The 15,419-nt window shown below is 39.4% G+C and overlaps 3 protein-coding genes across 3 annotated transcripts; all 3 read left to right on the top strand.

The window, feature by feature from the left end:
- Nucleotides 1-1,452: 1,452 nt before the first annotated feature.
- LOC117925148 (pectinesterase-like) lies at nucleotides 1,453-5,572 on the top strand. Its single transcript, XM_034844039.1, has 2 exons — nucleotides 1,453-2,691; nucleotides 4,731-5,572. The coding sequence occupies exons 1-2, from the start codon at nucleotides 1,647-1,649 to the stop codon at nucleotides 5,420-5,422; spliced, it is 1,737 nt and encodes a 578-aa protein (XP_034699930.1). The 5' UTR covers nucleotides 1,453-1,646; the 3' UTR covers nucleotides 5,423-5,572.
- Nucleotides 5,573-9,482: 3,910 nt separating this feature from the next.
- On the top strand, nucleotides 9,483-11,766 carry LOC117924500 (probable pectinesterase/pectinesterase inhibitor 12). Its single transcript, XM_034843124.1, has 2 exons — nucleotides 9,483-10,490; nucleotides 10,682-11,766. The coding sequence occupies exons 1-2, from the start codon at nucleotides 9,581-9,583 to the stop codon at nucleotides 11,368-11,370; spliced, it is 1,599 nt and encodes a 532-aa protein (XP_034699015.1). The 5' UTR covers nucleotides 9,483-9,580; the 3' UTR covers nucleotides 11,371-11,766.
- Nucleotides 11,767-12,673: 907 nt separating this feature from the next.
- LOC117924499 (putative pectinesterase/pectinesterase inhibitor 45) lies at nucleotides 12,674-15,218 on the top strand. The gene is made up of 3 exons (XM_034843123.1): nucleotides 12,674-13,716; nucleotides 13,835-13,995; nucleotides 14,122-15,218. Exons 1-3 carry the CDS (start codon nucleotides 12,797-12,799, stop codon nucleotides 14,820-14,822), a joined length of 1,782 nt encoding a protein of 593 aa, XP_034699014.1. The 5' UTR covers nucleotides 12,674-12,796; the 3' UTR covers nucleotides 14,823-15,218.
- Nucleotides 15,219-15,419: the final 201 nt, after the last annotated feature.

The raw sequence follows: 15,419 nt of genomic DNA, 5'->3' as shown, positions 1-15,419 counted from the left end.
AAATCTCGGGTGTTGTCTAAATTAAAACAAATTATAGTTACTTATTAATTATTATTATTATATTATATAATAAAATAGTGATTTTACCCAGGAATATTTTAAATGATTTTTTAGAGTTTTAAAAGTAATTAACAAAATAACAGAAAGTGCTTTTAACACATTCCAAAACAAGTTTTATGAATAAGTGTGAAAGTGATTCTTTTAAAAGAGTTTTTAATATAATAAATACTAGATTAAACATGTGTTTGACTTGGATAAGTGTTTTTGATATTTTTAATATTTGAAAATAAAAATTTTTAAGTATTAAAAATATCATAAATACTTTTTAAAATTATTATCAAACGCATTCTAAATCATTATACGATATATATATAAATCAACATTACTCAATTCAATTATGTGCCAACATATATAATTAATTAATTAATTAATTTTATGATTTCAAAAGTATATATGTTATCAAAATTTAAGGAATTGTTATTTTATATATACATATATATTATAATTTAATAATTTATTTCATGAAATCAATTTGTTTAACACATTTCCCATATAATTGCTGCTTCATAACTAATCAACCTAAATAAATGGTTAGGTAGCACACTTCCCAGACAATGACAAATTATCTAGCATTCTTCCTAACATCTCCGATTGCACGTTGACTTCTTTTGTAGGGTAATAACTTGACAGTGCAATAATATTACTTTTAACTCAAATGATATTGGTTGAATGCTACATTAAAAGGATTAACTTATCCTCATCGCCCTCATACGAGATAGTTAAAATTCAATCCAAAAAGTCGTATCAAAGCGCCAATTCAGATAGTTAAAATCCGATCCAAAAAATTGGTATCAAAGATTCAAAGTCCGGATTATGGATAGGAATTGTTGGGGTGGGGTGGTACGGGTGGCGTTGAATGGGCCAGTTGCCAGTTTTGTGGTGAGTTGACTGAATGGGCCAATTTTGTGGTTACTTGGCTGGGCTTCTAAAAGGGCCGAGGGGCATTATCGAGATTCTGTATTCATCGTACTTTTATAAGGTTGGTCGGGGGAGGAATTGTTTTTAAATTTGGGCATCATGAATCTCAAAATCGGGCATCATAACAAGATTTACGGTTTTCTATTTTTACAAATTACAAGACAGAAAGTCTACCAAATGTTTGTTGTTGGGAAACAATAATGGAAAGGGTCAGGGTGGCGTAATAATCCTGATGGGGTCGTGACAGAGATGAATCAGCCATAGGCCATAGCCGATTAAATGGGGGATAGATGGGCTCCTGCCAATTCCACCTACCATTTTAACCATCAATGAGACTCACTTCTCGCGGACTTTTAACTAAATTAGTTGGTGCGACAATTGAAATTGGCTCAAGTAAATGCATGAGATTGAGCATATATGAGCCATAACTCATAGCTTTGATGTGAAATGTAGTTGACCATAAAGCTTTCGACGTCCATTTTCCCTTGGAAAAAGGTTTGTCTGCAGCTAGAAATCATTTTCCAAACTTCACATGGGGCTGGTTAAAGTGAATGCAATCACCTCACTCAGTAATGCTTTTTACATATAAAAAAAAGGGATAGAGTAGTCATCCCCAGTCCTCAGTGTTGGGTGTCCACCTTTCTTGTGGAGTTGAGTGGATAGTGATAATGGTGAAGATTGGGGAAACATTTGGGGAGTCCGGCAAGAAGAAGAGTAGGAGGGTCTTGTTAGGAGTTGGTGCTTCTCTTGTATTCCTTCTAGTACTGGTGGTGACAGTGGCGAGAGTCTCTGTGTCTCCACAGAATTCCCAACATCAAAACTGGGCAGCTCACCCCATCGTCAAATCCTCCTGCAGTGCCACTTTGTACCCAGAGCTATGCTTCTCCGCAGTGTCATCGAGGGAGGGGGAGGAAGCCAAAATCACGAATCCAAAGGATGTGATTGAGGCGGTGTTGAACTTCACCATAACAACAGTCCAGCACAACTACTTCACGTTGCAGCACATCATCAAAACCCGCTTAGGCCTTTCCCCGCGGGAGAAGGCTGCCCTCCACGATTGTCTGGAAATGGTGGACGACACCCTCGACGAGCTTCACAAGTCTGCTCTTGATCTCCAGGACTATTCTCTCAACAAGTCCATATCCCAACAAGCCGACGACCTCATCACACTGTTGAGTGCCGCCATGACCAACCAAGAAACATGCATTGATGGATTCTCCCACGATGGGGCCGACAATAAGATTCGGAAAGGGTTGATGGATGGCCAAATGCACGCCTTCCGGTTGTGCAGCAACGTGCTGGCCATGATCAAGAACCTCACCGACACCGACATGGCCGCCGCAGCCTCTGCTGCTGGGCGGCAGCTTCGGGAGGAGGAGGAGGAAGCGGCTGCAACAGCAATAGAGTGGCCCGAGTGGTTGTCTGCCGGAGATCGGAGACTGTTGCAAGCGTCCACTGTGACGGCGGATGTGACGGTGGCTGCGGATGGCAGTGGAAACTATAAGACAGTGGGGGAGGCGGTGGCGGCAGCGCCGGAGAGGAGTAGTAAAAGGTACATAATAAGGATAAAAGCAGGAGTATACAGGGAAAACGTGGAGGTGCCGAAGAAGAAGACAAACATAATGTTCTTGGGAGATGGGAGGACCAATACCATCATCACTGCCAGTCGGAATGTGGTTGATGGCAGCACAACCTTCAACTCTGCCACTGTTGGTAAAAACATCTCAAACCCATTCCTATCTCTTTTCCCTCAGTAATTGTTTTTCTGATTTTATTTCCATTTTTATTTCATCCTAGCGTGTGTGGCCATAATTCATCACTAAGGTGGGAGTTGGGCGCTTTCCAATTAGGGCAACATCTTTAGAAAGGGTCATTGCCTTATTGGCAATAATTTTGTAAATTATAGAGAATACCATTTTACATCATTGAAAAATATTTTTAAAAAACTATATTTTTAGGAATTGTTTTTAATAATGTTGCCAAACAAGTCTTGGTTTTGTAGGTAATAAACTATGGTGCTCGTGCTTCAAGTTGGTATTGTATTTTCTTTTTGGATAGTGCTGATTTGGTTTATCCCTACCTTAGTCCTTTATTAATATATCAGATAGTTTAGATTTCACACCACATTTTTAATAGTCGTACTCCAGAGTTTTACTACTTCGTTTTATTGGAATGACGCGAGCCCACAGCAAGGCAAACCTAATTCAATTTATTGCTGGGGAGTGGGGACCATACTAGTAATTGTGATGTTCAGATAGGCTCTCACCCCCATAGCACACTTTGACCACATCCATTATGGATCCATGTATCTTGAAACAATCATTTATTTAGAAATGGAAAAGAAAAATGCCCCTTTACTTCATTGGATCCTCCATGCTCTACGTCCAAGTCTGTCAAAAATGTCTGCACTAGAATCCAGTGGGGATGTCAGAAACAGCGTGCCACAAAGTAGATCCAGTCATTCTAGAGTCAATTAGCCCATTTCTAGCCACACACCCTATACATAACAAACAGTCTAATAGATGAGGCACATCCACCTTCTTTCTTGTTTCTTCAACACACCTTCAATGTCTGGCGCTTGTCCTGACTCTTGGTCTCACTCCACCCATTTCTTGTGCCTTGCCTATCTGTTCAATTCAGTTCCATACATAGACCTTTCTCTCTGCCTAGTCCAATATTTTTCAAGATCCTGCTGTAATATAAAAACAAAACTAATCACATCTAGTTATACCCATTGATCTATACCCAAATCTGAGTCTATTATTTTATATTTGATTTTATTAATTTATTTGTATCTTCTTCTTCTTCTTCTTCTTCTTCTTCTTCTTCTTCATATATATATATATATATATATATATATATTCTCCGGAAACCAGGGATTCAAAACCCTAAAACTAATTTTCCATTTTTCTATGCCCTTTTTAATATGTTTGGGTGAATCTATCCACATTCAGGTTCGGTTATCCAAGTGAAAATTTCATTTTTCTATGCATGGACACACTAAACCCGCGTATCTCAACGTGTGTTTGTCCTTTCTAAAATAATAATTATAAATAGATTTTAGTTGTATTTGAAATTGGAACCTTTTTGCCGACAACATTTATCGCTCGGCATTGGGAAATATAATGATATGATATAGATTCCAGACAAGGGGAGGCCTTGTCAAGAGTCGAGATATATTTGCCATGGGACAAGGTTTTTCTTTTGATATCATTAAGGTTGTCCAAGAGATGGGTGCGATTGTATATTATATTATAATTATATATACTTAATATACATCACTAGTACTTGTTATGAGTGTATATTATATATGCTTAATATATGTTATTCGCCTACCACCACTATAGAACGATTTATTTTTTGTTACTACTTAAATGAGAACTTAAAAGCTTGTTTGAGATGATTTGAACAACACTTGTCAAAAAATCATTTTCAATTCAAACTCAAATATGAAAAAGAATTTACCATACTCCGACATATATATATCTATATGAAAGTTCAAAGTTAGTGAAGTATGATGATTTCAATTATTACTTAAAACGTTTAAAAAGTCCTCAAATTTGTTTTCAAAAGCAATCTGGTTTTAAAAGTAAAAAAGCTCGTCATTCTAAAAATTCAAAAACTATTTTCAGGAGCCTAACATTTGTGCAAGTTTTGATTCGTTGCATTCTTGGATTTGGTTATAAGAATATACAAGTTGCTTCAAGTATGTAGATGATTAATGGTGATATGAATGGTGGGTGCGGCTGCAGCGGTGGTGGGAGACGGGTTCCTAGCGAGGGACATAACTTTCCAGAACACAGCAGGGCCATCAAAGCACCAAGCAGTGGCACTTCGTGTGGGATCAGATCTATCGGCATTCTACAGGTGTGACATCCTTGCATATCAGGACACACTCTACGTTCACTCCCTCCGTCAGTTCTTCGTCGGCTGTCTCGTTGCTGGCACTGTTGACTTCATCTTCGGAAATGCTGCTGCTGTCTTGCAGGACTGTGACATCCACGCCCGTCGCCCAAACTCAGGTCAGAGGAACATGGTCACCGCTCAAGGCCGAGATGACCCTAACCAAAACACTGGCATTGTCATCCAGAAGTGCAGGATCGGTGCAACCTCGGATCTAAAGCCCGTCCAGAGCAGCTTCCCTACTTATCTGGGGAGGCCATGGAAGGAGTACTCCAGGACCGTTGTCATGCAGACAAGTATCAGTGATGTGGTCGACCCAGCTGGGTGGTACCCTTGGAATGGCAATTTTGCTCTGGACACCCTCTTCTATGCTGAGTATCAGAACACAGGGGCAGGTGCAGACACCTCCAAGAGGGTGAACTGGAAGGGCTTCAAGGTGATCACCAGTGCAAGTGAGGCCCAGGCTTTTACTGCCGGCAGTTTTATTGGGGGAAGTAGTTGGTTGCCGTCCACCGGCTTTCCCTTCTCTCTGGGTCTCTAATTCTGTTTCACTGCCATCATTTGACTAGACTCCTCCCTGTATCTCCATCTCCTAAGTATCTCCCCATGCATGTATGCATGATTTGCATCAATTTTCAGTTTCATAATAATAAAACCGCATTGCGCCCCCCCTCCACGAGTGAATTTAAGACGGAAACCGATGAGACCAATCTTCTCGTTTCGATTCATTTTTCCTTAAAAATTGAACTGACTGAACTACACCCTCTTTTACCGCTGATTGAAATAAGGGCAGGAATTAGGAGATCCATCATCCATGCCTTGAGGCCCAGATTGGGTCCCATGGGCATGATCAACATGGAAAACAAAATAATAATAAAAACCAAAGAAATCTTCATAGTCCCGTGACTCCCATGCCTTCCAGGGCCTAAAAATACAACACCAACATACTTTCGATTTTTGAATTATTGATGGATGCAGGAAAGTTTGAGCATAATAATAAAATTCATACCAACGTGGATTCCAAGTTCCAACATGTGTCGGTTTCTGTGGCATGGGATTCTTCTCCAGTCACTCCAAAATGCCCATGGCTTGCAGACTTGCAGCGGTGCCTCTGTAGCAGTAGCTGTAGCTAGCCCACGTCCCTCCAATCTTCCCCAGTGGGTGGCCCAGTGCCCAGGCTTATTTAAATGAAGGGGCGGGCCAATCTGTCAGGGGTCCTCTTAGAAATAAGTTTACTACGATAAAGTTCGAATAAGATGGCATCTCACTTTTTTCCTTTCAAATTTTCATTCACAAATCCTATAATTCCTTCACATATATATTCAGGTCCACTTTTGTAATCCAAGGATATGGGCTTGGCCCATATGTGTAGTGGGGGGCAGGTTGTAGGGTTGGCCCCTTTCTGACCAATGCATGGAATAATCAGTGTGTAGTATCTGGTGAAAGAGAGTCTGTTAGCACCTCACAAATGAGAAATTGTTACAATATTTTGGGTATTTTCTCATTCACTAAACACACCAAAAAGCATAGTAAATCAAGTTACATAGCGTATGATTACTTTATATAATAAATTAGATCTCATTATTTTATAGCTTGAATTTCCTCCTTATTTTAAAATATTTCTATAACTTTCATAATTTGTACCAAGTGAAATCCGCGTGGAGTGGCCTTGTCTTTTGAAGAAATATTGGTAGCCTAAAAATATTCCATCGTCTCAACAATGAAATTGCTTTTCAAAAATACGACTTCTATATGAAATAAATCAATTCAATTTTTCCATTGAATTTCTCTTTAAACCAAACAAACCCAGTATAAAAATTAAATATTTTTTTTATATATAAAACTTGTATTTTCAAAATATAAGTTCAATGTTCACACCGTGAGTTATTTTTACACTAAATTCATCTTTTGTAAAAACTATTCATATATATATATATATATAAAATATTAATAAATTTGTTTTTCATATTAAACTCCTCTTTTAGTTTAATATTTTCATATTAAATTTATTTTTTCAGAATATGAGTTTAGTATTTTTTTTTTTATGTACACTAGTCTTTTGAATAGATAAATATAACATAAAAATTAAATTAATTTTTTTAACATATGACTCTTCTCGAAAAATAATTTTGACGTCAACATGTTGAATTGATTCATTTTACTAACAGTGCATAGAAGTTTTATTATAAAATTCTCAATATTTTGGAAACTATCATATTTTCATAATTATATTTTAAAAAATAAAATAAAATAAAGATGTCGGCAATGGCACTGTATCTGAAATTGGAGCATTATTAAATACATGCACAAGACAAACAAATAAAATAATATAAAGAAAAAAACCTTCGATTAAATTTCAATCCCTTTTATGGTTGACTGGGAGTCTGGGAGAGAGAGGAAGAGAGAGAATGAACGAGGTTTCTGATCATGGAAGGCATGCCACACATCACATGTCTCACTCTCTCTCTCTCTCTCTCTCTCATATCACATGCAGGGCCATAGCCATGGGAGGTGGACCGGTGGTCAGCCTTTCTGCCTCAACAGCATATACATTGTAATCTGGCATAAAGGTTCTTTGTCCTTTACACTACCCTCCAATCTCGTCCACACCTCCTTTATTTGACTTCATTCCACTCTCATCTGTCCACGTCTCGGGCCCAATAATATCTTCTCATGTATAACCGAGTCTGAGAGATTTGGGAACTTCTGGTGAAGAATGTGTGACCCATTTGTCGCAACTCTCAAGTTTTCACTTGCCCACCATCGGCCACCAGTTTCTTCAAGATATGCAGAAACACTAGGGAGATAAATATGGCAGTTTCGAATATTTCACCCTTCAATATTAATATTTCTAATCACGGTGATTGGTGAGTAGTGGTGAGTTTCAAGCATGAGTAGCACGTATACATAGGAATATTAATGGTTGGTTGAGGTTAGATTTGGCTACAAATACTAAAAAGTTTAGTGGGTTGGTTAAGATTAGATGGGGTGTCAAGTCTTTGAATCACCTCTTCTGCAGAGAGGAAGAAGGAAAATAACAACACATCACGGGCTAGCTCCTTGTAAATCAAGTGTTTTTTCCCCATTTCCGTTTTGTTTGTTTCTCAAAGTTAATTAACGTTTATGCCTTTTTCCTTTGCAGAAAACCTTCAAACAAACGCAAAGAGTATGTCGATTCATTGTTAAAATCAAATTAATTAAATGATTTCAAATTCCTCTTTGGTATTAGGAAAATGAATATTGTACAAAATTAAACATTTTTATGTTTCCTTGTTACGTACAGAATAAAAGAAATTAATTACTTGACGGAGATGATGAGTATGTATCAAGTAAGCAAAGATCAAAGATTAATAAATTAATGACTCAAGCGATTCAATCCATCTAGGTGTTATGTGCTCCATCTCTTGAGCCTAAAACTGGCTTTGTCACTACATGTACGTAGAGATCATTCGAGGAAAAATTGTTTAGAATGTAAATAGTAAATACAAAATGAGCAAACATATCATCCTCTTCGGCATGGCTGGTCATTCATGAATATGGATATAATTGATTGAAGCACGTTTTTATGGATATAGACATGACATAATTGATTAGGATGGTTACACCTTTTCCTACCTTTGAAAGCTTTGGAAAAGACAAGTATCTTAATTAGATTTTTCAAACTGAGCTTCCCCTGATGCTCAGGCACCACTACAGGGAGCGAAGAATCCCACTACCGCTACTGGCGAGGCAATAGTGTATACATATAATTGAACTTAAACTTACATATGATTAATCAAGAGTAACATTAAGTCAAAAGGATAATGAAGCTAGGCGGCTTTATTAACCAGCAACTAGTAATCTAAGAAAACAAAAAAGAATCGCAAACATGTGAGAATTTGGCATGTTGTGGGACAAGAATTGTGTCCCGATGTGGCTGATTTTCAGAATGGGACAAAGGTCAAGTTGCAGATCCCATGTTTAAAATTAAATTTTACACCAGTTTTTCATTATGGCATGGGCGGTTTAACTTCAAAATAATATCATTACAGCATGACTTGTTGCTGGTAGGTCTCATGGCTTCTCCTGCTCCTCCAACTTTACTAATGCATGCAATGTATCTGCACCTCCTCCCCCATCATCCCCAACTTATTAATTTCCCACTGATTACTCAATCCGTTTCAAGTGATTTTGAGAAATGGTAAAAAGAAGAAGAAGAAAAGGTAAAAAGATACTGTCCATGCACATTTACCTTATAATTTTTTTAAAAGTATTTTTAATATTTTTTTTTTATCATTATTGAATAGCCTATATATAGCAAACGATCCAAAACCTAATTTATTAAAAAAAATTATATATATTGTCACATAAATTTTAAGTAATAGGGGCATCACATCAAAATATGGCATGTGGTTGTGTCCACCTATGAACATTTGAAGCTATATTGAAAATTCTTTTAAAAGATAATTAATAGAAATGACTAGGAAATTAGTGTGACGTATTATTGGTATTCATCATGCCAGCAGATATACTCTCCAAAAAAAAAAAATGAAAAAAAATCTTGAATGGCTTCTTCACCCTTCATGCTTTGCCTCATCATCCAAATTACCAAATTCCATGCAACTCTCACGTTCCCAATTCCACACTATATATTACTTTAATCTCCCCCACATGTATCATATCAATCCCTGACATTGCCCTCTTGGAAGGTCCAACTCTCATGACTTCCTCATCACTGAGATGGCTACTGTTCCTTTGCCCAATCTTCTTCTTCTCAGGGGCCTCTGCTCTCAACTACTCCACTGCTTCATATACTTCTCTAAAGTCTGTGACATCTTTCTGCAAATCTACACCTTACCCAGATGTTTGTTTTCAATCTTTGAAGGTCCACGTCTCTATCAATATCAATCCCAACATCATCACCTTTCTCCTTCACTCCCTCCAGACTGCAATATCAGAAGCTGGGAAGGTCTCCACCCTGCTGTCCACTGCCGGAGAGCACTCTGATGTCATTGAAAAGCAAAGAGGAACCATCCAGGATTGCAGGGAACTCCACCAAATCACCGTGTCTTCTTTGCAGAGATCCGTGTCCCGAGTCCGTTCAGGGGACTCCCAGAAACTGAAAGATGCGAGAGCCTTTCTCAGCGCATCCCTCACAAACAAGGTTACATGCTTAGAAGGCCTGGATTCTGCCGCTGGTCCTTCCAAGCCAACGTTGGTGAATTCCATAGTTGCTGCTTACAAGCATGTGAGTAATTGTCTCTCGGTTCTGTCTAAGTCAACCCCACAAAAAGGCCCCATCAATCGCCGCCTTATGGGTGCCCCAGCATGGGCGTCCCGCCGGATATTGCAGAGCTCCGGTGACGAGTATGACCCCAGTGAGGTGCTTACTGTGGCTGCGGATGGAACTGGGAACTTCACCACCGTCACTGATGCAATAAATTTTGCTCCCAATAACAGCGATGACAGAATAATTATCTATGTCAGGGAAGGGGTTTATGAGGAAAATGTTGATATTCCAAGCCATAAGACCAATATTGTTTTTCTGGGAGATGGAAGTGATGTTACCTTCATTACTGGTAGCAGAAGTGTGGTGGATGGCTGGACTACTTTCAGATCTGCAACTGTTGGTAATGTTCGATCCCTCATTACAGATTTCTTTCATTTTTTTATTAATTTTTTCTTCTGATATCTATGCATGATCTGAACAAGACTTTCTCTATGATCAACCAATTTATCATCAATCACTCTGGGATTTTCACTGGAAGGAAAAAGTCTGAGTTGTTCTGTTTCTGATCTCAATTCTACTAATTGAACTCAGCCGTCTCTGGGGAGGGATTTCTGGCACGCGACATAACCTTCGAGAACAGGGCAGGACCAGAGAAGCACCAAGCAGTTGCCCTTCGCATAAATGCCGACTTAGCAGCAGTGTACAAATGCACCATTCTAGGTTACCAGGACACATTGTATGTGCATTCGTTTAGACAATTTTACAGAGAGTGTGACATATATGGGACAATAGATTTCATATTTGGAAATGCAGCTGTTGTTTTCCAGGCTTGCAACATTGTAGCCAGAATGCCAATGGCTGGCCAATTCACTGTTGTAACAGCACAATCCAGGGACACCCCAGATGAGGACACTGGAATCTCAATACAGAACTGTTCCATTTCGGCTACTGATGACTTGTATTCGAATCGTGGCAGTGTCAAAAGCTACCTGGGGAGGCCATGGAAGGTGTACGCTTGCACGGTTTATCTTGAGTCCTACATTGATGACTTCATTGATCCATCTGGGTGGACCGAATGGAATGGAAATGAAGGCTTGGACACTTTATATTATGGAGAGTATGACAATAATGGACCTGGGTCAGGGACAGAGAATCGAGTTACTTGGCAAGGGTATCATGTGATGGAAGATAACGATGCCTATAATTTCACAGTATCTGAGTTTATTACAGGTGATGAATGGCTGGACTCAACATACTTCCCTTACGATGATGGGATTTAATATTGAGGCGTCTTCTGTGGTTTTCCAGGAGACAGTGGCCAGAAGAAGTCCTAATTAGAATTACTAGAAATGAATGATTATATATATATATATATATATATATGTGTGTGTGTGTGTGTGTGTGTGTGTGTGGTGGGGGGGAAGAGAGAGATATATAGATAGACAGATAGATAGATATCCCTCCTCTATGGATCATTTTCTCCTATGCGGTTTAATGTTATAGTATTATGTGAGGGATTTGAATTTGGTCTAAGGCTCTGCATCTCAACTGCTAGAGTGCTTGAGAACAATTTGAATCAGCCCAACTGAAATAGGTGGGTCAGAAACTTGTTTTCTCTAGCTTGTTATCAATAGAAGTAACAGAGAAATGAAATCGTTTCATCTTTTATCTTTGAAGATCTGTGTAAATTTTATCAGTAGGATGCTGCTTTCTGAATATGGTGGACAGCCGGGTAAGCTGAGCAAACTGATCCTTCACTGGAGGAATCTCCTTAAGGGGACAGGTTAATTATCACTTCTAAATTTGTAGTGATCTGAATAGGTGTCCAGCCTCTGCCACAGAGGTGTCTTAGTTCCTGAAATAGATGCATGTGGCTTGGACCTCGGTCACTGATAATGAGAGGGTAAGGCTGCTCAGCGCCAATAAATAAATCATGTTTGATAACATTGGCATTCTGAATCACAACACAGTCAAAAAATCTAATATATACTAAACCAATGGCAACTCATTTATCCAAGCTCTTCTGGTTTGACATTGAGGTTATCAGTTCCGCATTTGGGCCTTTTGTTGGTATTGATATAAATTAAGCATGGGCATGGTAGATTTTCAATCAACCATGCATAATTCCTATTTACTCTTAGTTATTGGAATGTAAGGTTGGATGGCTCCGAGAGCAGAGAAAAATTGGCAAATGAATGAATTGTTATAACCGGGGCTTAATCGATTTAGACAAGGTTAGCTAAAAGTGAACTGGGTTATCCTATATATGAAGTTTGTTGAAGGCAAATGAACTCCCACCACAGAATTAAGCATGGCTTTGGAAAAGCTGTTGGTAGGATTTCTATTTAATACATTTGATGCGCACATGACTTAAAAGAAGTGGCGGGGAATGCGGTTGACAAGGGAGGATAATCTGTGTGACCCATTCACCAAGCCCCTAACTAACTTTTAAATAGAGTACCTGAAATGTCTCTCGTCCAGACCTCTTTTGTAAATAAGATTGAAAATTCAGAAAAGAAATAGTAATAATAATAGTAGTAGTAGTCATAAGACGACCACAAGAAGAAGAAGAGGAGGAGGAGGAGGAGGGGGAAAGAAGAAGAACGTCCTGATTATTTGTTTCTGGTAATCCTTTCTCTCTCTGCCTTAGCTTGAATCTAAGGCAGAGAGACCTTTGCCTTAGATATACATATAAATAGCACAAACATGGCATTTCAGGATTTTGGCCATTTGTCAGAACGGCGGCGAATTGAAAGGCAACAAAGGTTCAAAAAGAGGATTTACATTGGTGCTGTTTCAGCGGTTGTGGTCATTCTTCTAGTTGCTGTTGGGGTGTTTGTTGCCGTCACTAGATCTGATGATCATGGCAATGATAATGGCCAAAAGACCGCAGCTGCAGTTAAACCTCAAAAGCAGGTGTCCCACAATAACAAGGCCATAAAAACCATATGTTCCGCTACAGATTACAAGCAGACATGCGAGAATAGCCTCTCAAAGCTGTCACGCTCCAACAGTACATTGTCTCAACCCAAAGATCTACTCAAGGTTGCAATTTCAGCTGCCTCCGATGGACTCCAAAAGGCCTTTGGTAAAACCGTGACGTTCAAGTTTGACACTCCAGAAGAGAAAGATGCTTATGAAGATTGTAAGGTACTGATGCAGAATGCCAAAGAAGAATTAGAGGCTTCAATATCCCAAGTTTCTGCTTCAAACAAGCTCTCCTCAGTCACCCAAGAGTTGAACAATTGGCTAAGTGCTGTCATGTCTTACCAAGCGACCTGCATTGATGGGTTCCCTGAAGGACCATTGAAAACCAATATGGAGAAAACTTTCAAGTCTGCAAAGGAACTCACCAGCAATGCCCTGGCCATTGTATCGAAGGTTACTTCAATCCTTTCATCATTCGACTTAACAGGTGCCAACCGTCACCTTCTAGCACAGGAATCCAGTGGGCCGTCTTTGGCCAACAACGGCCTTCCTATCTGGATGACCCGAGAGGATCGCAGGGTGTTGAAGCCTAAGGAATCCAATCTCACACCCAATGCGGTTGTGGCAAAGGATGGCAGTGGAAATTTCACTACCATTTCTGCTGCACTTGCAGCCATGCCACCCAAATACCCAGGACGGTATGCACTTCCAAGTCTCCAACTTCTTCGCATCTTGAATACTTCATCATCACCATCTATAATGGATTAGGAGTCCATCTTTATTTATCTCTTCTAGTATGTGTTTATGAAAATGCAGGTATGTAATTTACGTTAAAGAAGGAGTTTATGACGAGACCGTGACAGTGGAAAGGAAGATGCAGAATGTCACCATGTATGGTGAAGGATCAAGGAAGACAATCGTCACAGGAAACAAAAATTTCGTAGATGGGGTTAGGACTTTCCAAACGGCAAGTTTCGGTATGAGGATCAACCCAATAGGAAGATATTGATCATTCTGGTGCTGAGTCATTGATTAATGTTATAGTAGCTGGTGGCATATATATACACATTCAAAGTGTGCATGGTTTCTGTGTTTTCATGCAGTGGCTCTAGGAGATGGTTTCGTGGCTGTTTCCATGGGATTCAGAAACACAGCGGGGCCAGAAAAGCATCAGGCAGTGGCTATCAGAGTCCAATCAGATCGCTCAATTTTCCTCAACTGCCGCATGGACGGGTACCAAGACACGGTCTATGCACAAACCCATCGCCAGTTTTTCCGGGGCTGTGTCATCACTGGCACCATTGACTTCATATTCGGAGACGCTTCAGCCATCTTCCAGAACTGCTTGATCACCGTCAGGAAGCCCTTGGACAACCAACAAAACATCGTCACGGCCCAGGGAAGGACAGACAAACGTGAAACCACCGGAATTGTGCTGCAGAACTGCCGCATATTGCCAGACCAGGACTTGATCCCGACGAAGACCCAGGTCAAGAGTTACCTTGGGAGACCCTGGAAGGAGTTCTCCAGAACCATTGTGATGGAATCAACCATTGAGGATCTCATACAACCCCAGGGATGGTTACCTTGGGAAGGCAACTTTGCCCTCTCCACCCTCTACTACGCTGAATACAACAACAAAGGACCTGGTGCTGCACTCAGCGCCAGGGTGAAGTGGCCTGGTTACAAGGTCATTGAAAAAGAGGAGGCCGTGAAATACACAGTGGGGCCTTTCATACAAGGGGATGATTGGTTGAAGGCCGACTATGGCATTAGCCTTCCTGTTCATTTCGGCTTATATTAACTAATCTTGCTCAAGTTGATTGAGTACCAATTTTAGAATTAAGTGTGGTGGAGAGGCAGAATGAAATGATTTTTTCAGCAGCTAATTTCACCAAGGTTCCATTGATCATCAGTTGCATGACTTGCTTCCATTATCATTAAATTTCATAGGTTCATGATCATCTGTTCAATATTGCCCTAGCTTGTTCTTCCATTTTAAACAAGGCACTCCAAATTAACTTTTATTGTACTATATTCCATTTACACCAACATTTTTTAACATGTCATCAATTTTCCAGGATAATTCAATTGTACAACTAAATATTAATTGTAACTTTTCTTTTGCCTTCCCGGATGATGTGTTCCAATCATGTCTTCAATCCTATGCTATTCAAATTCTCGAGTTCCAAGGATGTATAATGCTAATAATTTAGTCTAGTTTGTTTAAGTTTACAATTTCATTTCAAAAATTTGTGGATTTAGTTCCAAGTAATTCTTGAATTATTGTATATTGATCTTGAAAATACAAGATTGTTGATCTGTTCATCCGACTGTTCAAGTAAGTATACATGGTTGAGTTTATTACCAGTGTAATGACATACTTAGGTGTATTGTGGGC

Source organism: Vitis riparia, chromosome 11 (assembly GCF_004353265.1).
Source record: "Vitis riparia cultivar Riparia Gloire de Montpellier isolate 1030 chromosome 11, EGFV_Vit.rip_1.0, whole genome shotgun sequence".
NCBI lineage: Eukaryota > Viridiplantae > Streptophyta > Magnoliopsida > Vitales > Vitaceae > Vitis > Vitis riparia.
Note: the sequence above shows the minus strand (reverse complement) of the source record. Positions and strands in the feature narration are given on the sequence as shown.